The sequence below is a fragment of the Anthonomus grandis genome, chromosome 17 (genome assembly GCF_022605725.1).
Source record: "Anthonomus grandis grandis chromosome 17, icAntGran1.3, whole genome shotgun sequence".
Classification (NCBI taxonomy): domain Eukaryota; kingdom Metazoa; phylum Arthropoda; class Insecta; order Coleoptera; family Curculionidae; genus Anthonomus; species Anthonomus grandis.
Genome location: NC_065562.1, coordinates 18,912,482 through 18,936,423, shown reverse-complemented (window position 1 = coordinate 18,936,423; position 23,942 = coordinate 18,912,482). Strand labels below are relative to the sequence as shown.

The following is a 23,942-nucleotide window of genomic DNA, read 5'->3' as shown; positions in this document are numbered from 1 at the left end:
AAATTTGATGATAAATTTTTTTGGACCACTTGTTGAAAAATGTTCATAACTTAAAAAATAATAGACCAATTTATTTAGGGTCTTCTCCCATCGATTGCCGATAAAACTCTTTATAATCCCAGTAAGTTTCAAGTAAATTGGTCTTGATTTGAATTTTTTATGAATTTTTAATTTTGAGGATACATTTTTTTGGACCACTTGTTGAAAAATTTTCATAACTTAAAAAATAATAGACCAATTTATTTAGGGTCTTCTCTCATCGATTGCCGATAAAACTCTTTATAATCTCAGTAAGTTTCAAGTAAATTGGTCTTAATTAAAATTTTTTATGAATTTTTAAATTTGAGGATACATTTTTTTGAACCACTTGTTGAAAAATGTTCATAACTTAAAAAATAATAGACCAATTTATTTAGGGTCTTCTCCCATCGATTGCCAATAAAACCCTTTATAATCCCAGTAAGTTTCAAGTAAATTGGTCTTGATTTGAATTTTTTATGAATTTTTAAATTTGAGGATACATTTTTTTGGACCACTTGTTGAAAAATTTTCATAACTTAAAAAATAATAGACCAATTTATTTAGGGTCTTCTCTCATCGATTGCCGATAAAACCCTTTATACTCCCAGTAAGTTTCAAGTAAATTGGTCTTGATTTGAATTTTTTATGAATTTTTAAACTTCGGTATACATTTTTCTGGACCACTTGTTGAAAAATGTTCATAACTTAAAAAATAATAGGCCAATTTATTTAGGGTCTTCTCTCATCGATTGCTAATAAAACTCTTTATAATCTCAGTAAGTTTCAAGTAAATTGGTCTTGATTTAAATTTTTTATGAATTTTTAAATTTGATGATAAATTTTTTTGGACCACTTGTTGAAAAATGTTCATAACTTAAAAAATAATAGACCAATTTATTTAGGGTCTTCTCTCATCGATTGCCGATAAAACCCTTTATACTCCCAGTAAGTTTCAAGTAAATTGGTCTTGATTTGAATTTTTTATGAATTTTTAAACTTCGGTATACATTTTTTTGGACCACTTGTTGAAAAATGTTCATAACTTAAAAAATAATAGGCCAATTTATTTAGGGTCTTCTCTCATCGATTGCCGATAAAACCCTTTATACTCCCAGTAAGTTTCAAGTAAATTGATCTTGATTTGAATTTTTTATGAATTTTTAAATTTGATGATAAATTTTTTTGGACCACTTGTTGAAAAATGTTCATAACTTAAAAAATAATAGACCAATTTATTTAGGGTCTTCTCTCATCGATTGCCGATAAAACCCTTTATACTCCCAGTAAGTTTCAAGTAAATTGGTCTTGATTTGAATTTTTTATGAATTTTTAAACTTCGGTATACATTTTTTTGGACCACTTGTTGAAAAATGTTCATAACTTAAAAAATAATAGGCCAATTTATTTAGGGTCTTCTCTCATCGATTGCCGATAAAACCCTTTATACTCCCAGTAAGTTTCAAGTAAATTGGTCTTGATTTGAATTTTTTATGAATTTTTAAATTTGATGATAAATTTTTTTGGACCACTTGTTGAAAAATGTTCATAACTTAAAAAATAATAGACCAATTTATTTAGGGTCTTCTCCCATCGATTGCTAATAGAACTCTTTATAATCCCAGTAAGTTTCAAGTAAATTGGTCTTGATTTGAATTTTTTATGAATTTTTAAATTTGAGGATACATTTTTTTGGACCACTTGTTGAAAAATTTTCATAACTTAAAAAATAATAGACCAATTTATTTAGGGTCTTCTCTCATCGATTGCCGATAAAACCCTTTATACTCCCAGTAAGTTTCAAGTAAATTGGTCTTGATTTGAATTTTTTATGAATTTTTAAATTTGAGGATACATTTTTTTGGACCACTTGTTGAAAAATTTTCATAACTTAAAAAATAATTGACCAATTTATTTAGGGTCTTCTCTCATCGATTGCCGATAAAACCCTTTATAATCCCAGTAAGTTTCAAGTAAATTGGTCTTGATTTGAATTTTTTGTGAATTTTTAAATTTGAGGATACATTTTTTTGGACCACTTGTTGAAAAATTTTCATAACTTAAAAAATAATTGACCAATTTATTTAGGGTCTTCTCTCATCGATTGCCGATAAAACCCTTTATAATCCCAGTAAGTTTCAAGTAAATCGGTCTTGATTTGAATTTTTTGTGAATTTTTAAATTTGAGGATACATTTTTTTGGACCACTTGTTGAAAAATGTTCATAACTTAAAAAATAATAGGCCAATTTATTTAGGGTCTTCTCCCATCGATTGCCGATAAAACCTTTTATAATCCCAGTAAGTTTCAAGTAAATTGGCCTTGATTTGAATTTTTTACGAATTTTTAAATTTGAGGATACATTTTTTTGGACCACTTGTTGAAAAATTGTCATAACTTAAAAAATAATAGACCAATTCATTTAGGGTCTTCTCTCATCGATTGCCGATAAAACCCTTTATAATCCCAGTAAATTTCAAGTAAATTGGTCTCGATTTGAATTTTTTATGAATTTTTAAACTTGAGGGCAAAATTTTTTGGAACAGTTTTTGAAAAACTTTTATAATTCCAAACGTAATTGACTGATTTACTTCTGGTCTTCTTCCATCGATTACCAATAGGACGCTTTATAATCGCAGTAAAGGGCGCATGCTTTTCCTTAAAACTTTTGACTGAGGAGACCCAATAATGTGAAACTTTCAGGGCAGGCTCTACCCTATGGTACTTCTCCTGTAAATTCTAACTCTCTAGATTAGATCTTTAAAATTGATTTCCTATTTTCCAGGAAATTGTGCATTGAAATGACGTATTTTTGCTGCCTGGAACTGCCTGGAAGAATTTTCCAAAAATTTTAGTTCATCAGAAAAATATTTTATCACTTCCAGGCAGTTGAAAATGAAGTACAACCTTTGTACACTATAAATGCACACTTGATTTTAGTTGATAACATTTGACTGAGGAGACCCAAGAATCTGAAACTTTCAGGGTTCGTAGCTAATACCCCAAAGCTACTTTGTCCCGTAAATGTAAACTTCTTACCTTTAACTTATCCATGATTAAACCTTAGAGCAAGTGTCTTTAATCGAGTACCTTGCCTGCCTTGGCTCACATATTGATGAGACCTAAAAGGTGGAAACTTTCATCTGTCCAACTGTCCGATAAATTTAAAAAAAAATTCCAGGCACTTGAACTCGCCTGGAAAAATATTTTATCACTTCCAGGCAATTGAAGATAGGCAACACCCTAACCTACCATACATACAAATTCCAACTTCCTAACTCAACTAACGTTTGACTTATTGACAATTTAAATGCGTGGCTTGAAGAGGCTTGAAAATATGCTATAATTATTATTCTTTCGCTCCGTAGGTGACTTGGGAATCTTCATAAAAAGCGTGATAAACGGGGGCGCCGCCTCCAGAGACAAAAGACTGAAGACCAACGATCAGCTGTTGAACGTGAACGGCATCTCGCTCTTGCAACAGTCGAACAGCGACGCGATGGAAACGCTGCGGAAAGCGATGTTGCACACGGAGGGACCGGTACCGGGGAACATCACGTTAACCATTGCGAGGAGGGCGTCCTCTCCCGGCTCCTCACGGAACCGTTCCAACGAGAGTTTACTTAATATGTCGCAAAGTTCTCAGGTAACACTTCTGGAAAGCGGTTTTATATGGGACGTCATTTCCGAAACGTTGAATAAAACCGCTTCTGATGCACGGATTTTTACGAATCTTTCAATGAAACCTTAAGAACAGTCTAGAGAACGTTTCAATATAAAAATCATGCCAATCTGAGCACTAGAACTGGATTTATGACCCAGGTTACCCGAAACTGTGTCCTCTAGGACCTGGTTTTTAAAAACTTGAATAAAACCTTTTCTAATGCACGGATTTTCATAGTTTTTTCAATGAAACCTTAAGAACAATCTAAAGAACGTTTCAATATAAAAATCATGCCAATCTGAGCACTAGAACTGGATTTATGACCCAGGTTACCCGAAACTGTGTCCTCTAGGACTTGATTTCTAAAAACTTGAATAAAACTTCTTCTAATGCACGGATTTTCATGGTTTTTTCAATGAAACCTTAAGAAAAGTCTAGAGAACGTTTTAATATAAAAATCATGCCAATCTGAGCACTAGAACTGGATTTATGACACAAGTTACTCGAAACTGTCTCCTCTAGGACCTGATTTCTAAAAACTTGAATAAAATCTCTTCTAATGCACGGATTTTCATGGTTTTTTCAATGAAATCTTAAGAACAGTCCTAAGAACGTTTTAAAATAAAAATCATGCAAATCTGAGCACTAGAGCTGTTTTTATGGCCCAAGTTACCCGAAGCTGTCTCCTCTAGGACCTGATTTCTAAAAACTTGAATAAAACCTCTTCTAATGCACGGATTTTTATGATTTTTTTAATGAAACCTTAAGAACAATCTAAGGAACGTTTTAATATAAAAATCATGTCAATCTGAGCACTAGAACTGGATTTATGACCCAAGTTACCCGAAACTCTCTCCTCTAGAACCTGATTTGTAAAAACTTGGATAAAACCTCTTCTAGTGCACGGATTTTCATGATTTTTTCAACGAAACCTTAAGAACAGTCTAAAGAACGATTTAATATAAAAATCATGCCAATCTGAGCACTAGAGCTAGATTTATGACCCAGGTTACTCGAAACTCTCTCCTCTAGGACCTGATTTCTAAAAACTTGAATAAAATCTCTTCTAGTGCACGGATTTTCATGGTTTTTTCAATGAAACCTTAAGAACAATCTAAAGAACGTTTCAATATAAAAATCATGCCAATCTGAGCACTAGAACTTGATTTATGACCCAAGTTACCCGAAACTCTCTCCTCTTGAACCTGGTTTTTAAAAACTTGAATAAAACCTTTTCTAATGCACGGATTTTCATGGTTTTTTCAATGAAACCTTAAGAACAATCTAAAGAACGTTTCAATATAAAAATCATGTCAATCTGAGAACTAGAACTGGATTTATGACCCAACTTACCCGAAACTGTCTCCTCTAGGACCTGATTTCTAAAAACTTGAATAAAACTTCTTCCAATGCACGGATTTTCATGATTCTTTCAATGAAACCTTAGGAACAGTCTAAAGAACGTTTCAATATAAAAATCATGCCAATATGAGCACTAGAACTGGATTTATGACCTAACTTATCCGAAACTGTTTCCTCCAGGACCTGATTTCTAAAAACTTGAATAAAAACTCTTCCAATGCACGGATTTTCATGATTCTTTCAATAAAACCTTAAGAACAGTCTAAAGAACGTTTCAATATAAAAATCATGTCAATCTGAGCACTAGAACTGGATTTATGACCCAACTTACCCGAGACTCTCTCCTCTAGGACCTAATTTCTAAAAACTTGAATAAAACCTCTTCTAGTGCACGGATTTTCATGATTCTTTCAATAAAACCTTAAGAACAGTCCAAGGAATCTTTTAAAACAAACGTGCCAATCAGAACACTATAACCAAAGGCATTTTTTTTCTAGGAACTTCTATACAACTCCCAAGAAAATTCTAACGAACCATCATCGAACCGGAGCGGAGACAATTCAAACTCGAACGCCTCCAACGGTTCTACGAACACCGTCATTTACAATCCGAACCATCCGAGTAACGGCACGATCAATCATCCGCATCAACAACCGATGAGCCCGATGCATACCTGGAACCCGGTTTTGGAAAGGCTAACGGGGAAACCCCAGTTGCGTAACGAGAGTTACTATAAGGCCACCCACGATACCACTTGGAACAATAATAGTTCCTTCGGGAACCACGTGGTGGTCAACATGAGTAATGGAGAACCGGTTTTGATTGAGGACGATTACGGCGGTTCCGCTAGGATGGTGCCGCTGCAACATCAGTCCCAGTAAGTAATATGATGCGTCCTTTATTTTTAATATGAGGAATTCTGGAAGTCTGAAACTTTCACGGTTAAATAGGGACACTGTATAGCTATTTCTTCTAAAATTTTTAACTTTATAGCACAATTAGGTGTTGATTTATCTAGAATTTAATTGTTTGTAGTTTGAGTGTTTGATTTATGGAGAACCAAAAGTCCGAAACCCTCAGGGTTAACTAGCTAGAGCTTAATGTTTTAAGTGAGAAATTCTGGAAAGTGTGAAACGTGACCTTAATTCCTCGGAATGGGTAAGAAACTACGTTCGCATTCCGGGAATAAAAGGAAAATTTAGTTTGAATTATGAAGGATTATATTCAATTAAGTTGAATGCCTTTGAAAATGTCTAAAAGGCATAGCAGATCTTTGGATAAAGTGACAATTAATTGATATTCCTGAAAAAAATGCTAAAATTCCTGGAATAATGGAAAGCTTTGAACATATAAAAAAATACCTGGAGAGTCTGAAACTGAGAACCGAAGACCTGAGAAATTACCATTAATGGCATTAATTCCTGAAATAACTTTAAAATTAGTCGAAATACCAGGAAAACCTGGAAAATCATATTTAATGAAAAAAAAATAAGTGGAATGCCTGGCACAATGTGAATATTTCTTAAAATGAGAAAATAACGTAAATTGATTCCTGGAAGACACCTACAATGACTCCAAAAGCCTGGACGGTGAAAAATTAAGTTGAAAATTTCAGAAAATCATGAAAAATTGCCACGAATTCCCGGAATACCATAAAACTTATTCCAAATTTCTGAAACATTGAATTCCTGGGAAAACAAATACTTCCTATGTCTGAAAAATGGGGTAAAGAAATCACCCAAAAAACCCTAAAAAAACCTTGAAATATACCCTAAATTCTCTGGAATAGTTTATGAGCAATTACTTCCAAATTCCGGGAATAAAATGGATAAATCACTTTGAGGGTCGGAAAGTTATAAAATATTCCCGAAAAGCCTGTAAATTTGGACATTCGCATTTGAATTTTATAAAGACACAAAATTTAAGTAAAATTCTTGGCATAAGATAAAAATTTCTTAAAAAAATATAGAAAATGAGCTTGACAATACAGACAACGACTTCTAAAGCCTGGACAGCGTAAACTTAATTTAGCAATTCCAGAAAAACATAAAAAGTTGCCAAGAAACACGTGAACATTTTTGTTATAATAACGATATGAAAAAATGCCTGAAAGGGTGAGAAAAGTCATGGAAAATCAGTGGAAAACGTATTGCCAATGCTCGGAAGACGGGATACAAGAATCACACAAAAAAAAAACTCGATGGAAAGTTTGATAAATTACCTAAATTCACTGAAATACAAGAATGGTCCCAGAAGTATCTTTTTTATATTAAGAACGCCCTTGTTTCTCAAATAGCCATCATTAACTTCCGACCTTACTTTTTTATCGTTGAGTATTGAGGAATCAAATTTGGAAAAAGAAAATAATCCGAAGGGGCTAAATCTGGCGAATAGGGTGCATAAGTTTAGCCATTGAAATAACGGATTTCTGAGCTGATGCAACAGCTTGATTTTTAGCCAAATGCGAGCCAAACATTACGGTAAGTTGGCACAATACTCGCCGTTGATAGTTATTACATTACAACAGTTAAAAGTTAAGAGAATAAAAAGTTATTACAAGATAGTTATACCCTTTTTCAAGACAATCAGTGAAAAGTATGAAAATACCTACGCAGTGACCTGTAGATGAAACGGCTTTCACCTTCTTTGAAGCCGGTTATCCCTTTAGAGTCCATAATTTTGATTCTTTTGAATTCTTCTGTCTCGGATGTGAAGTGATCGCTTTATTAACGTTATTACCTACCTACAGTAATGTATGGATAGTTCGAACCCCGTATAATCCGAACGCCCTAATTGCGTAAAATTGACTCCATAATCTGAACACCGTGAATTCCGTAAGCCGAACTGTCGGTACGTACGCGAGCGTGGGCGTCTAGTGCGAAAAGATGATGCAACCTTTAATTTAAGTGAGTAGTTCATAATTGTGAGTTTGTTCTTGCAGCAAGACGTTGCCTGGTTTGATAGTGCTTTTGACGTGTTTTATGGAAAGAGTAGAGTTATGTAGTTGTGTTGTGAGTTGCATCCACACGCTGCATATATGTATATGTATCGCATATTTCATTTAAACCATGGATTTTAAACGTAAGGATGTCACGTTAAGTCTTAAACAAAAGGCTGAAATTTTACGTCTGCTGGATTCCGGATGTTCATTCACGTCCTTGGCGACACGCTTTAATGTCGGGATGTCTTTAATGAAGGAAAAAAAGAGTAAAATTAATTGTTACGTGTCGCGTACTGAAAACGGGCCGGGAACAGGAAAAACGATGCGCCAAGCGGAATTTTCTGTTGCTGAAGATGCAGTGTATGCATGGTTTTTGCAACAGAGCCGAAGCAATCATACATTTAAAAGGCTCGCCAATTTTTCACAGAAATGAATAATGACGAAGGAGTCAACTTCGAAGCTAGCAGAAGATGGTTTCAAGGCTTCAAACACAGATTTGGGATCCGCTCGTTGAAAGTTACCGGCGAAAAGCTGTCTAGTGACGAAAATGCTGTGGAACCCTTTCCTAAAGAACTCAAACAAAAAATTGAACAACTCGGTCTTTCTTCAGAGCAAATCTATAACGCGGACGAATCTGGATTATACTGGCGCTGCCTTCCTGAAAAGACATTAGTACACGCAGACGAAAAGGGTGCCCCGGGTCGGAAAATTAGTAAAGACCGAATTACATTTATGCCTTGCGCAAATGCAAGTGAAGAGAAAGCCCTTTTAATACTGGACAATGCTTCAGCTCACAGACCAGGCCAAGAACTAGCCAGCCATCATGGTAATATTCAAGTCATGTTTCTTCCATCTAACTGCACTGCCCTGGTTCAGCCGATGGACCAAAATGTGATCCAAAATATTAAAGTCACATATCGAAAAAGGCTGCTGCAAGAGGTACTTGTACAAGATGATGAAAACATTGCGCATCTCGCTAAAGGATGCTGTGTTTGCATTAGCCGAATCTTGGAAGCAAGTGCCTGAAAAACTGGTGAGAAAATCGTGGTGTCAACTTTTTTCCGCCAAGGACATACCCCTGCATGCTTTATGAGGAGAAATATGTGATTCTATTTTGTCAGATGAAAGACCTGATCTAGTGGAGTTAGTGAACAAGTGATAATCTGATAGATAAAACAGAAGTTGATAAATGGACAAGAGGTGATGACGAGGAAAATTTGGATATAGAGATCTTAGAAGATGATGAGATCATTGCTAATGTCGCAGGAGAAAATCAGAAACCTGATGACGAGGATGAACTTATACGGAAAATGTCCAGCAAAGAAGCGGTGATCTCAAGTGTCTACGTTGGGCGAAAGAAAATGAATTACCACTGCATGAAGTGAAGAAGAATTCGACAGAAGGCTGTCGAATGTTCAAAGAACTCTGGACAATTTTATTCAAAGAAAATATTAAGAGGCAATAAACTGTTTTCTTTAAAAATCGTAATCTACAATCTATAAATATCTATAAACCGAACCTGTTGGGATTATAGAAATCATTTATTATGAACCCTATAATCCGAAAGTTTTGGTGAAGCGAACGGGGTCTGCGAAATTTCTGTTCGTATTATCCATACCTTACTGTATTACTTAGTTTACACACAACACTGGGATATTTGACTAATATCAATTTTTTTTTTTTTTACATAGGATCAACGTGCACATAACCAACAACAGCAACAACGCCCCGGAAAGTAGAAAAGACCACGAGCCGGACGGTAAGGCGAGCCTCAACGACAAAACTTCCTCGTCACAGTCGACCATAAACGCCACGGACGCCACCTATGCCAGCCAGTTGAGTTTGGAGAACCCTCAAGGATTTTCTCGGTAAAAAAGAAAAGTGAAATTAAACCTAAAAGAGCGAAAAAATCAGATTTATTGGTCGTTTTAGGGACGCTTTTGGGCGTCAAAGCATGTCGGAGAAACGACACGCCACCTTGGACGCGAAAAGTACCGACACTTATCAGAAAACGAAGAAAATGCGCGAGGAACGGATCAAGAAAGAATGTAAGTGTGTGTAGGGCTTGTTCGTGTGAATGACGAGGGTGTGAGGAAGGAGGAGGGTATCTCAAAAAAAAATCACTGTATTACTCATTTTTTGGTTTTATAAAGTCATCCTGAGGACGTTGCTTACAAATTTACATGAATTATGTTTGCTTGTCTCTTTTTTTTTTTAAACTAGCCCTAGTAAACTGCTTTTTCTTAGTTTTTCCAAGTTGAGGTATAATTACGCATATAAGAGCTTAAAAAATAATTTTAAAATGAGACCAATGGACTTAACTAGGCTGTAAGGTTTTGGAAATTTATTCCTAAACATCTGGAAGAGGCTTAAAGACGAAGACACATTATTTTAAAATGCCTGGAATGATCTGGAAAATCGATCTAGAAGCCTGAAAGAATACGTCCGATATTCAGGAAAGTAAGTAAAAAATTGCTTCAAAGAGTGGAAAGTCGTGAAAAATTGGTGGAAAACGTGGAAAGTTACCGTAGAGTGCGGTAAAATTACCACATAAACTAGTCCAAAAATGTGGAAAGTTTGAAACCTAATCAAATTAAAAATTGCTTACAAATGCAGGACAACATGGAAAATAACCCGACTTCCTGGAACAATTTTAAAATTTTTCCAAATTCCTTGCAATAATTCGTGAAACGATTACGAGTGTCTGAGAATGTATAACTAGGCTTCAGGAATAATCTCAAAAGTGATTTCAGGAGCTTTAAAGAAGTTATGTCCAATGTCATAGAAGACAACGAACATTACATAGAAGATAGAGCATTACCCCGAATTCCTGGAATAATTGGAAAATCATTCCAAGTTCCTGGAAGACATAAAAGTCAAAATAGTCAAAAATCCCACTGGAAAGATTGAAACACAATTAATCATATGAATTCTTGCTTCAAAGGGTAGAAGTAGTTAAAAAACATGGACAGTTATGTTCAGTTACTGGAAGATAAAAGAAATTACCCCGAATTCCAGGACCGTTTTAGAAAATATCCCAACTTGCACAGATTACATAAGAAATTACGTTAAATTTTCAGGAATAAAATGAAAAATTACTTCAAAGGCCAGAAGTCGTTAAAAATTGATGGAGAGCGTGGAAAACATGGTGGACATAGAAAATGACGTCAAAGTATTGTAAAAATATCACTGGAATGCTTAAAAAAACTATTCCAAGTTCCTGGAAGACATAAACAATTAATCAAAAATCTCTGGGAAGAAGAATAAAACATTGACCTTAATTCAATAAATTCACTTGATAGGCAGAATTTACGTTCAGTGTCTTGGAATAAAATGAAACGTTACTTTAAAAGCTAGAAACTCATCAGAAGTTACTGGAAAACTTGGAAAACATAAAAAATCCCAGAAGTTTCCACGAGGCTGGAAGACAAAGAGAAACATTGTGGCCAATGAAGGGAACAATTGCAAAAACCTTGGCAACCCTGGAAATATCCTTTAAAGGCTTAACAAATGACGTTAGACACTCGAAAATTATCCAGAAAATTCAATAGTATAGTAATTTTAGCAACCGTGGATAATGGAATTATTTGATACAATCTCCTGCTGATCCAGTGCTAAAATTTGACTCGGAAAACTGTGAAAACCATTAGTGGCTGTCGCAAATAGCATTTTATGATGCTTTTCCCACTTCTTCAAGAAAATTGTACTAGAACGGCCTTATGCGTGGTTATTAATCGTAAAAAAGTTATGGAAGTTTGAAGAGGAGAGTGACCGAGCGACGGCCTTCAAGCGTTGCCTCCCATAAAAGCTCAATATCTCGCTTATTGTCAACATTAGAAAAAAAATTGTAGAGACAACATCTGTTTAGAATTAAATTCTCTATCCAAGGAACTCATTAAAAACAGCATGGTATTAATAATAAAAAAGTCAAGAGGGCTTAGGTTCTGTCCAGACTTACTTAACGATTTTGTGGTGTCTAATGACCAACTGTTTCAAATTCTCCAGACGTTCGGCCTCGACATCCACCCCGGAGATGCCAATATCGAAATTCCTTGCGATTATTTGTAAATTTTGCAACTTCGCTATGACGTACACCATAAGGGAAATAAACAGAATTTGACTAACGGAATTGAAAGTGGTCTGAGTGAAAATGAACACGACCAAAATGTTACAGTAGGAGGTGCCATAGTGGAGGTGCTGGTCGAAGGGCATCCATATTTCTAATGGTGCCAACCTTTCAGTAGCGACTTCTTCAGTGACGTGTTTCCTTTCGTAATGATTGTTGTGGGCGTAAAGTTGATGATGTACACCCCAAGGTATGATAAGTAGAACCATGCGCATACGCTATAGATGGCTAGGATGAAGCAAGGTCGGAGGCCTTGTCAAAAATTCTTGCCAAAAATGTTTACATTAAAACACTTTTTAACTAAAATAGAGAGACAATTGAGGAATTCTTAGTGATGCGAGGCCTCTGGCCACGCATAAGTCGGTTTTACTACAAATTGCTTAAATTATTGAGAAAGGCATTAAAAATTGCACTAAAACCAACGAGTTTTTAATGCTTTACATATTTCAAATCGCTTACTCAAGTTGCATTAACATTTAACAGAAACTCATAGGTAAAGCGTTAAGGTGAAGAGAAAACTACAACGTTTCATCACATTTCACAGACACATCTGTATATATTCCATATACAGGTGCAATAAATTCTTCGCTCTGAATATCGATCTTGGTCTCACAATTACCAATAAGTAAGGTGTTATGTCCTACATGTTTCGAGCATAAAGATGTGGTAAATCCTCAAGGGTTGCGTAGTAGATAAGACATGTATAAGGGTTCTAATAGAATTGAATTTTGCTCAACTAAGGTAGCAAATCTCGTCCTGAATATTTCATAGAAGAAAGAGAGAGTGAGAAATTCACACTATGCATAATAACCTAAATACTGGTCACAATACTACTCAATATAGCTAAATTTTTTGCTTTTGCGTTTAACATATCTGATGATGCCCAAATGAGCGAAACACCTTGGGGTACCTTTTTTTAACAGAGATATGCGGTCTTGTTTTGAAGTATTCTAGCAGTTATTAGAGGTGACCTCACCCCGATAAACAACGTGAAATATATAATTGAATTTGCACAAATTTTAAGGTGAAATTTTGAGATACGCTCCCTCAACTTACCCTCAAAGGAAAATACTCAAAAATGGCTTTATTATCATAAAGGCTATTTTATTTGTTATTCCTTAAACCTTTTGTTCATACTGTGTATGTCTTGTGAGCTAACTAGACATCCGTTTGTACCATTGCTAATCATCTATTTTATGTCGTTATCCCTCGTTTTGTAGCTAATATAGTGCGAGTAGGCTCGGTGGAATCGGTCATAAGCGTCAATCGGTCATCGGAACATCCCGAGTGTAAGCATTTTCACGTTTTTGTTTATCCCTTACTAACCCAGCAGCGTCTTATCTTGGGGGTATTGTGTTAAGTAAAATTCTATTTCGGTCTCTTTAAAAGACTGTTACTTTTAATGGCAAAATAACAACAAATCCGGCTAAAAAAAGGATGAAATTTAGTGCAAAAAAATCAAAATTATTAGTCTTTCTTACTACAAGGAAATAGAACGTTACAAAACCCAAAAAACCCCTTAACGTGACCTTCTTGTGCCTAATTCTCCGTTTATCACTTAGACGCGGACAAGTTAACGGAACTAGGCCCGTCTTTGGGTATGAAAAAGTCCTCCAGCTTAGAGTCGTTGCAAACGATGGTCCAAGAGGTAAAAATCTCCCCCTAACACGTATACACACAAATCTAATTTCTCTTTTTAAAAAAACCAGATTCAGATGCAAGAAGAGAGCGATCCGGCATACAGCTACCGGATATCCTCGAGCGGTTTAAAAGTGATCAGGGGCAAAGGGTGCGAGGAGAGCCTGAGGGCCGCCGTAGCGGATCCGAACCATCGAAGCGAAATCGGTAAGAACCTTTTAAATTGTCTTTTTTTATTTCAATATCGGATGTAAGAGAGTTGGACACCAGGAGACTGATTTGTACGCTAAATGAGCGAAAACTAGTTTTAGAGGTATCTGACTTCTCTTCAACGGCCTGGAAGAGATCAATGACGATTTCCAGGCAGTTAAGGCTCTGAGCATGAGTTTTTTTTTATTTCAGGCAGTCACTGTCCACGTTTCTCCTAGACTTTAAATGTCTGGAAGAAATCGGCGTTTTGCAAGCAGTTAAATTGAGAAAAAAAGGCTTCAACTGTAAAAAAATACTCAGTTTTTAAATTTACTTTAACAGTGTAAAGAAGAACACTTTAACGGTCTGGTAAAAAAATATTTCTTCCAGGCAGATGAGGTCAGGATTCAACTGTCTGGAAAAACCACATCCTAGCAATTATCGATTAGTCTTAGAGATGCATATTGTCCAGTCTTTAAAGCTCGTTTTCAAGAAACAATTCATAAAGTAATTTAAAACGGTAGGCTGACAGATTTCCACTATTTCTCATTATGAAACCCACAGCTACGCATTCCCTTATTAACGGTTTATATACTAAATCTCTTATAGTTTATTTGTCTTTATTATTGATTGCATATTCTTTATGAATAACTTTATTAGGGCAACAAAATGTGATTATTTGACATTTCTTTACATTAAGACCAACGCTATTTTGGCTACACCATAAACCTACACTGTCTAAATTTTTCTGGAGCAATTTCTCTCTTTCAAAGTCCTCAGGGAATGCTAAATGTTTTAAATAAACATTAACATCACTCAAATATCTAATAAATAAATTAAAAAATATTGATCAACATGTGAACCTTAAGGCACACCACGTAATCGTTTATTCTTACTAATTGCGTCTATCCAGACAATAAACTAAAGGCAAACTTGATCAAATATCATACCAATCCCCATATATGGCGTCAAATATTTTGACTAGGGAATCCAATGCCGCAAATGCGGGATCCCTCCAAGTTTCTGTGGGATCAACATTGCGGGATTTTGCATTACTGCACGGATTTAAATCCAAGGGGAATGCCCGAGCGCCGACGCTTCGTCGCCCGAGATTTCCCGCTGGGCTATTGGAAATAAGTCAAACAAAACAAACAGGTTGACATTGACATTGATAGTGCCAGTACTGCCAGTAGCTCGTTTACTAGCTCTACCCTTATTTCTAAGCGCTCAGGCTCAGATGACATTAGTTCTTCTATGCTACCTAAGAAAATAAAAATCACAGAATATTTTCAATCTCAGAAAAAAGTGTCGATGGAAGAAAGAGTGTCCCGAATGGTAGCTAAAGATGGTATACCGTTTGCAAAGTTTATCACATCGATCGATATGCGCCAACTATTTAAATCAGAGGGCCACAAATTGCCTTCTTCTGCCGGTACGGTGCAAGGTATGGTAATGGCCTACGGAGAATCAATAATTAAAAAGAAAACTATGGAAGAACTCGAGGCTCTAAAAAAATCCAAACAGCGATTCACAATAACATTTGATGAGTGGTCATCCTTAAGAAATCGGCGCTATTTAAATCTCAATCTGCATGCTTATAACGCTGGATCCGTTAGTCTTTGGCACTTAGGACTAGTGTGAATCCTCGGTAGCTTTCCTGCCGAATCATGTGTAAGAGAAATTGAAAAAAAACTGAAGGAGTTCGGCATCCACCTTGAACGAGATATTGTCGCAGCAACGACAGATGGTGCTGCAGTCATGAAGAAAGTGGGCAGATTGTTATCAGTACATCATCAACTGTGCTCATGGACTGCAGCTAGCTGTTTGCGACGTACTTTACAAAAAAACACATCAAGAGGAAGAATATCTACAAGAAAAGAGTGGATCAGATTTAAGTTGTAGTAGCAAGCCTGACAACAGTGACAGCGAGGATGAAGAACAGTGCTACTTCCTTTCCGTAGATCAAGAATTTCCACAGGTAGATTTACTACCAAGTTACTTAAAATAAACTTAAATAATATATTTATTTCAGGACGCTGATTCAGAAAGTACGACAAATTGTAAAATATTTTAGTTCAAAATCTCCCATGAGAAATGACTTATTGCAAAATTATATTAAAGGAAAGTTTGGCAGAGAATTGCAAATGGTCAAAGATTGTAAAACACGTTGGAGCAGCCTTGCAGCAATGTTTTCAAGGTTCAACCTCGTCAGAGAGTGTTTATTTAAAGCTCTCATTGATCTTAAAATTACATCATCTTCATATTCATTTACTGAGGATGAATGTAATACGTTGACAGATATTGAACGTGCATTAGAACCAGTTAAGCTGGCTGTAAGCGTTTTGTGCCGCGAAGATGCAACACTAGTTACTGCTGAAACTACACTGCGATTCATGATCAGCAAATGGGAAAGCCATCATAATTCTGCATTAAGTAAAGAAATGGCTAAAGCTTTACGTTCTAGGATAAAAGAGCGCCGTTCATCATTGACAAGTATGTTACTGTATTTGGAAAATCCAGGCAAATATCTGGAATTTCTGGAACAACAGTCAGCATCTACCAACGGTCAAGAAGAAACATTTTTACTTCTTAGCAAATCAAGACTACGAACAGAAATAAAGAGTTTGATTGAGAGGCTGCAAATAGAGAAGTCTTTAGAAGGCCAAACCGAAGCCCAGACCACTTATGTTGAGGTTGTTGAGGAGGATGAAGAGGATAATATACCTTTATCTAATCTAACAACAAGTCGTGAACTATCGGCATTAAATTTAAAAGAGGAATTGAATCGTAGTCTTCGTACCGCCTGGGTAACAGAATCAAAGGCTTCTCCTATGATTGTACGAGCACGAGTTACTAAAACATGAAATGACCCTGTTTGAATGCGGAGGGAATAGGGGTATATACTTGGAAGCTGTTTACAACTGAGTAAAGTCTATTCCGCCGACAAGTGTCGAAGCTGAGCGTGCGTTTTTAGCTGCAAGATATATTTGCAATAAACTAAGATCAAACTTAAAAGATGATACCTTGGATATGTTATCTTTTCTCCGAAAATACTTCCAAAATCAATGTGACAAGTGACCTTTAAACTAAGTACTTAAACCACTGACTAATGTATTTTGTATATGAAATAAACACTTTTTTGCATCTACCATAGTTTGTTTATAATTGCATAAGACATAAGACCTTTTCTTAGCAATTAGCATGTTTAATAGTGAAGTTTTGGTGCGGGATTGAATTCCCTCATTTTGACCAAATGACTCTGTTGGTTGTCAGAAAGAACTCTTTTAAAATGGCAAAAAAGTTTGTCTAAAAGCTTAGGTATAGCAGATTGTATACTAGTACCTCTACAATTACACACATCAGCTTTATCACTCTTTTTGTAGATTGGTGTTAAAAGCTTACATTCCAGAAGTCTGGAAAGACTGAGATCTGATGATAACGAAAGATTAAAGAGATGATGCAAAGGTTTGTTCAAAGTGCATATACATTTCTTTAAGAAAACAAGTGGTATACCATCTAAACCGGATGATGAATGTGTTGTTTTTAAAGATTGAGATCCCCTCAAATATCCCTTTTATTGTTAATGATTGCTATAGTTGAAATCTGTACTGTAATTAAAATGATAGTTTGGAATTACCTTAACTACTTGGAACATACAAGATAAAAAAAAACAACTGCCTGGAAGAGACAATTGACACTGCCTGAATAAATGGGAAAATTGAGGAGATTTTTACACAATTGAGAAATTACAGTTTCCAGTTAATATTTCAATGAATTAAAGGGAAGAAAATGATCAGCTGCCTGGACGAAACCCAAAAAACAACTGTCTGAACTAAATTAAACCCATTTACCTAAATGTTAATTTTTGGACTGAAACTGTTCCTAACTCTTAAAGTTTTTGAGGTTAACGAATCCTGCTTATATGAAATTTTAGATAAATAATGACCCTATTAAGAAGTCGCCAACTATTTCGTGAAAATATTCTTGAGACTCGGAAAACCTGTTCCTAGAAGACGTTTTTAACCTCCAATTCATCCTTAGGATTCCCTCTTTAATACTGTATAAGGAAAATTTGCAAAACAATCAACGGTTAAACATTGAAGGAACTTTCAACAATAGTTTCAGTAACCAATTTTCTATTCCAAGCTGTTGAAACCTCTCTCTCGAACAAACAAATAAAACAATTGCCTGGAAGAGTTAATTGAATATACTGCCAGAAAAAATGGGAAAATTGAAGAGTTTTTTCGGTTGCTCGGACGAGACCAATAACATTTTCAAGTAGTTTATAGGTCAGCATGAGACGTTTACTGTCAAAGATTCAATTGCCTGGACGAAATCAGTTTTTTCTTTGTGCCCTAATTACAGCCTGAAAGAAAGTACTCCAGGAAGTTTACCTTAACAGTCTTAAGAAGAACACTTTAATTGTCGCTTTTATTGGCTAAGGCATATTATAACCTGGATGACTTTTTTAATGATAGGTTTTAACCTTGGACATGTTGGAAAGTTTTCTTTTTTTCCTTTTTTCTTCTCTAGTTTTGTCAACAAGTTTACCTTTATTTAGTAATTGATTGTTTTATTTAGTTATCTTTAATTTAAGTATGTTCAAAAAGTTTTGTCTTCTTGTGTTTAATTTTGTTCATTGTTTTGTCAATTTTTGAAATTGTATTTGTGTTTTGTTTTTTTAGTTTGTAGATGCTTGTGATTAGTCTTAGATGCATATTGTCGAGTCTTCAATTGAACGCAAGAAATGACCTTTTCGGACTTTGACTTCAAAAACTTTAAGATAAAAATCTTTTTAATTCTGGAAGTTTTTGAGGTAGAAGAATCCTTCTTATATGAAATTGGTGGGAAAGAATTTTCCCATGCTTTCTGGTATCACTTGTCTCTTCCAAGCTCTCCTTGATTGATTGTCCTTCTCGGATTACAGTGTCAGGAAAAACGGGAAAATATATTGTTATTACTAGCAGAAGTGTGCCTCACTCTAATTGGCTCGATCACCTTTTCACAATTAATAGTGTTGTTAATATTAATTACCAAAACAGAATAGTGCTAGAATAGGTGGCTACTTTGCGAACCCAGTTATCCTAGATCGCTCTTCTTAGTTTCAGTCTCCTTGGTTGGACAGTATTTCAATTATTTTATTTGCCAATACTGTCCCGCACTCTCTTATATCTGATTTTGAAATAAATAAAATGGTTTTTTTTATTGTGGGGTGTTTTTTAGGTGCCAAGAAGCATTGGCTACTAGACGGACCGGTGGAGGAGCGGGAAATCGACGGATTTAGTAACGCACGCGGTGCCCCCAGGCAATCATCCCTAAACGCCGCCCTGGACAACAAAAACAAACCGGGCAAAAAGAAACCGGGAATTTTCAAGGGGATCGGATCGATGTTCAGGTAAGGTAATAAATAACGAACGGACGACTAAGAAATGATAGTGAAAATAGCGTTGCCTCTTATTTAATTTGTTGCCTATTTCTCGCTTTAGGTTCGGGAAGCATCGTAAAGTGGATTCGGGGGAACCGGTGCAACAGTACAGTCAGAAAACCGAGTTCGATGCCAACGCGAACGTGTCTCAGTACTCGCACGGGTCTCAGAACGAGGATAATCAGAGTCATCACTCGCAGGGTTCGCATAACACGGACGCGGGACAGCAAAAACTGAATTCGCAAGGTCAGTTGAAGGAGAGTGGGAAAGAAGCAGGGAAATCCTGATTAATTAGTTAAAGGTTATGGGTTTCAAGCATTCTTGGGGTTATTTTGAGCCCATTTAAGCTGAGATGTTTTATTTCTATTCATCTGCTACACAATTTAGATTTTTGAGGTTCCCCCGAGGATTAATTAAGGAGTGTAATGGTCGCTTTTCCTTATGAGAGGGATTATTTTTAGTAAATTGCTGTTTGGCGCTTACTCCAGGCTCCACGAACTCGATTTTGCAGTGATTTCTCTCGTATTATCTTCCAGGCTTTTGGAGGCATTCCTTGAATTATTCCAGGTATTTAAAGACATTCAAAGCCAACCAGGAGGATTTCATCATTTATTTTTACCTAAGTGTTTTATAGTCACATCCAGGTTCCCGGAGTAATTTTTATTTTTATTCTACGCATTTAAATTGACGTACTAAAGTTACTCGTATCTTTCATCTGATGATGTTATAAGATCTTTTCTTTCAGGACCGTAATTTTATCCGAGAAAATTGTTCTTCAATTTCCACGTATAATTTTGCATATATTTCATTTTGTATGACTGACAGGTTTAGTCTGGGCGGCATTTGGGGGTTTCTTCTTAGTTTGTGAAACCCTTTTTTATATCTTAAGTGCTTTGAAGTTGTTTTTTACATTTTAAAGACTTTTGGAGTAATTTTTTCGCATATTCCAGGCTCTAGACCTAATCACAGAGGTGTTTCAGTAATCCACAATAGATTTGTGTCTTTACCAGGGATTTGACGTTTCTTCCTGGTTTGTGAAAACTTTTGAGCATTTTGACGTTATTGCATTTTTCAAACTTAAAGCATTAAAATCATTTCAACTTTCTTCTTCGTTTTCTTCCAGACTATCGATTTTACCTCTTTTCTTTACTCAATGGTAAAGGCTTCATCTAGTGACAGGTCCTTTAACCGGTCACTGGCACTTAAGAAGCCATCTCCATACTATCGGTATTGCGGACAACCCGGAATGCTGATGGTGCTGTGAGAAGGATGAAACCGTTGACCATGTAGTCGGGGAGTGTCTACTGCGAATACTTGGGTAACACTTTCAGTGTACCGAGCGACTTTAAGTCCTTCAGACCAGAGAGCCTTATCGGTTTCTCTAAGGCAGTTGGGCCCTGGTAACCCCCGATGGGGCATGATGGGTCCATTAGGAGACCTATATGCATAACTGCCTTGGCAGCCCACTGTTTCGACAATTCAATTCAAAGGCTTCATCTTATCAAAAATTTTATATTTCTAGTAGAAAGTTTGCATTTATGAACTTACTCTGTTCCGGTTTTGATTTGCACCAGTCCAATTATTGCCTTGACTAGCCATGACCGATTTCCTTGCAAATTGATTTGATTAAATGGTGAAGGTGCCTCATTAATAAAACTTCCAATTTCAGGTATATAGAATTTTTATTCACATACATATATATTTCCGATCGTTAGAACAACTTTATGACTCCCTGTTATGATATGCCTGATAATAAAATAAATACTGCAATTCCCTGGAAGAAATCATTATAATCCATTGTTCCAGATGGTGTCAGTTGAAAAACTGACATTTTGAAATCATATATCAATTGTAAGAGTTCCTGCAAATTTCAGTTTTTTGAACTGTCTGGACGAAACGAGAAATTACTACAACTGCCTGGGAAAAATATAGAATTAATCCCCGAAGGTTAGGAAAGTGACTCTGAAAGAAACGATGAAAATGTCCAGTTCCCTGGATAAACGTATCGCAATTGACTGGAAGAAATGACTACAACTACTTGTTTTCGAAGGTCTTTTGAGCATTGGAAAGAAGTTCTCGTGCTGTCTAAATCACGTTTTACAACTGTCGGTTATTTTAAGTCTTTGTTTCATTGTCGTTCTTGCCCTTAAGGGTCACTTTTGATGTCTTTCAGGTTTCTAGAGGGTAGGTCTTCTAGGCTTTTGAGGTCATTCTTTATACGTTCAGGACTTGTGAATAAATTTTAATTTAATTCCACGCCTTTGAAGTGTGTTTTCAATATACAACAGATTTTCTTACTTTTGGAGGTTTTACTTACATTTTTAAGGAGCTTCGGGTAATTTTCCGTTTCTTTACACGTACTCCAAGGTACTTTGCATATATACATATTTGAGGCTTTCAGAGGCATTTTCTATGTCTTTCAGGCATTTGTATTTGTGGCTGAATATATGAAGTCCTTTTTTGCATGTTCCAAGTTTAAAGTAACTTTTTATATATTCCAAACATTTGAAGCCATTTTAACTCCTCCCCTAGTTTTCTTCTGGATAATCAATACAATTTTAAATATTTTCTTGCTACAATGGCCAAACCTTACATTTCCAAATTAAAAGAAGTCGTCCATTTTCTCAAAGAGACCTAGATTCAATAATCTAAAGGGAACTACACAAAGTCTCGGTCTCGAAAAGTATTTATTAATTCTAACAGTAGGTTACACGTGTTTCGCTGATATTAAGAGCATCATCAGACCTAAAAAATAAAAACAAAGAAACTAAATACAATAACAACGTTGGTATACAATAGCAACCAAATGGTTGTTATTGTATTTAGTTTCTTTCTTTTTATTTTTTAGGTCTGATGATGCTCTTAATATCAGCGAAACACGTGTAACCTACTGTTAGAATTAATAAATACTTTTGAGACCGAGACTTTGTGTACTTCCCTTTAGCTTACATTACCAGTTCAAAGTTTGTGTGCATTTAATTCTATTACGAGTTGATGTGCGCCAGTCCGATTGCCTTGACTAGACATGACCATTATTGTCAAATGGATTGATTGATTCTTGACTAAATGGTGAAACTGTCTCAAATATTAAAATTCCCGATTTCCAGTAGAAAAACCTCAACAAGACACCAACCAGCAGCAACCGCAAGGGTACCACCAACAGCAACAGCAACAAAGAGAGCAGCACATCCAACGGGAACCGATTTACCAGAGACACGGCTACAGACACGTGGAGCCGGTGCAAGTGATCCCGGAGAACGCGGTGGCTCCCCCTCCGGCGGTGAAGTACCGGCAAAATTCGGATCCGCGAAGAAACGAAATCGGGCGGCAGCGAATGGGCGTCCAGCGGCACACCTACTACCAACAGTCGGATGATATTTACGGACGGCACCAGGTAAATAATACCAAACGTAAATAAAGTCACACAATCAGCTTGCTGTATTAGCCATTTAAGATTTTAAATTCCCTTGTAATGGCCTTGTGCCTTTATATTTGATATACAAGGTGTCCAAAAAGGGCATCAGCAATGCGATGTTTGCATAAACCAAATACACCATATTTCTATGATCATTTATTTATGGCAAATTAATGTACAAGTCAATGGAAATCTATGAATCAAAAACAATGTTGTCTAAATGGTGTCCGTTGCGCTGTATGCACTCTTCAAATCGAGAACGAAGATTATTGATAACCCGTCCACACATTTCCCTTGATATTGCTCCTGGATATTTTGCTTTAATTGATTTGTATCAGCCGGATTATTTTCGTAGACCTTACTTTTGAGGTAACCCGGTAAGAAATAATCAAGTGGCGATAATATCGCCTCTTCTTGAAATGACTTTATTGGGTAATAATTCCATGAACAATTGCCCGATTTGACGTATGGCATGTCGCACCATCCTGCTGAAACCAGGTTTCTAAGTTAAAACGTTGAAACCGTCGGAGAGATAGTGCAGGAAAATCTTGTAACATTGCACAATACCGCTCGCTATGAACGATAAGTGCCCGTCCATTTTGATCTTCAAAAAAATACGGCCCAATTATGCCATCAGCAGCCCATACGACCACTTTGGGGCTATGCAGTGGACGTTCGTGTTTTCTGCGTGGATTAACGTCAGACCAGTACCTGCAATTTTCTTTATTTACGTGGCCATTTACATGAAAATTAGCCTCATCACTGTTATTGAAATCGACGAATAGTTCCATGATTTCATTGACAAATTCTAACCGTGTATCCCTCGGTTTTAATTCCTGCACTAACTGTATCTTATATGCATGCAGATGCAAGTTTTCGAGGTCAAAATGTTATGTAAAGATGATCTTTTGAGAGTCGTCGTCTGACTTCGCTTCCGTACAGATAAGGGCTGGGATTCTAAAATCACGACTCAACACGATTACTCGATATGACTGATTCTAAATAAAATTTTCAGTCGTGAGTGTCTTGCAGATTGCCTAGTTCTTAACGATTTGTCGACGATACGCTTGGGTATATCGTATACACCAGACGATATAGCTTCTTCCTTTTTTAATACGTGCATAATGTAACAGCATCCTTTTACGTGTTTGTTTCATTTATTGT

At 36.1% G+C, this 23,942-nt stretch overlaps 1 protein-coding gene and 1 long non-coding RNA gene across 10 annotated transcripts in view; one reads left to right on the top strand and one right to left on the bottom strand.

Moving 5' to 3' along the window:
* LOC126746339 (uncharacterized) overlaps nucleotides 1-23,942 on the bottom strand; it is an 80,702-nt gene that overhangs the window by 9,975 nt on the left and 46,785 nt on the right. The gene's annotated exons all lie outside the window — the stretch shown is intronic.
* The window catches only part of LOC126746331 (partitioning defective 3 homolog), a 76,776-nt gene that overhangs the window by 42,314 nt on the left and 10,520 nt on the right, over nucleotides 1-23,942 (top strand). For 6 of the 8 annotated variants that reach the window (XM_050454537.1, XM_050454533.1, XM_050454541.1 and 3 more), the window contains 10 exons: nucleotides 3,387-3,664; nucleotides 5,542-5,921; nucleotides 9,677-9,853; nucleotides 9,918-10,033; nucleotides 13,332-13,400; nucleotides 13,674-13,759; nucleotides 13,821-13,956; nucleotides 19,162-19,333; nucleotides 19,425-19,609; nucleotides 22,471-22,757. In XM_050454537.1, the coding sequence (XP_050310494.1) occupies nucleotides 3,387-3,664; nucleotides 5,542-5,921; nucleotides 9,677-9,853; nucleotides 9,918-10,033; nucleotides 13,332-13,400; nucleotides 13,674-13,759; nucleotides 13,821-13,956; nucleotides 19,162-19,333; nucleotides 19,425-19,609; nucleotides 22,471-22,757 (1,886 nt within the window). The remainder of the gene's footprint in view (nucleotides 1-3,386; nucleotides 3,665-5,541; nucleotides 5,922-9,676; nucleotides 9,854-9,917; nucleotides 10,034-13,331; nucleotides 13,401-13,673; nucleotides 13,760-13,820; nucleotides 13,957-19,161; nucleotides 19,334-19,424; nucleotides 19,610-22,470; nucleotides 22,758-23,942) is intronic. The other 2 variants (XM_050454535.1, XM_050454538.1) reach the window with 2 other exon arrangements.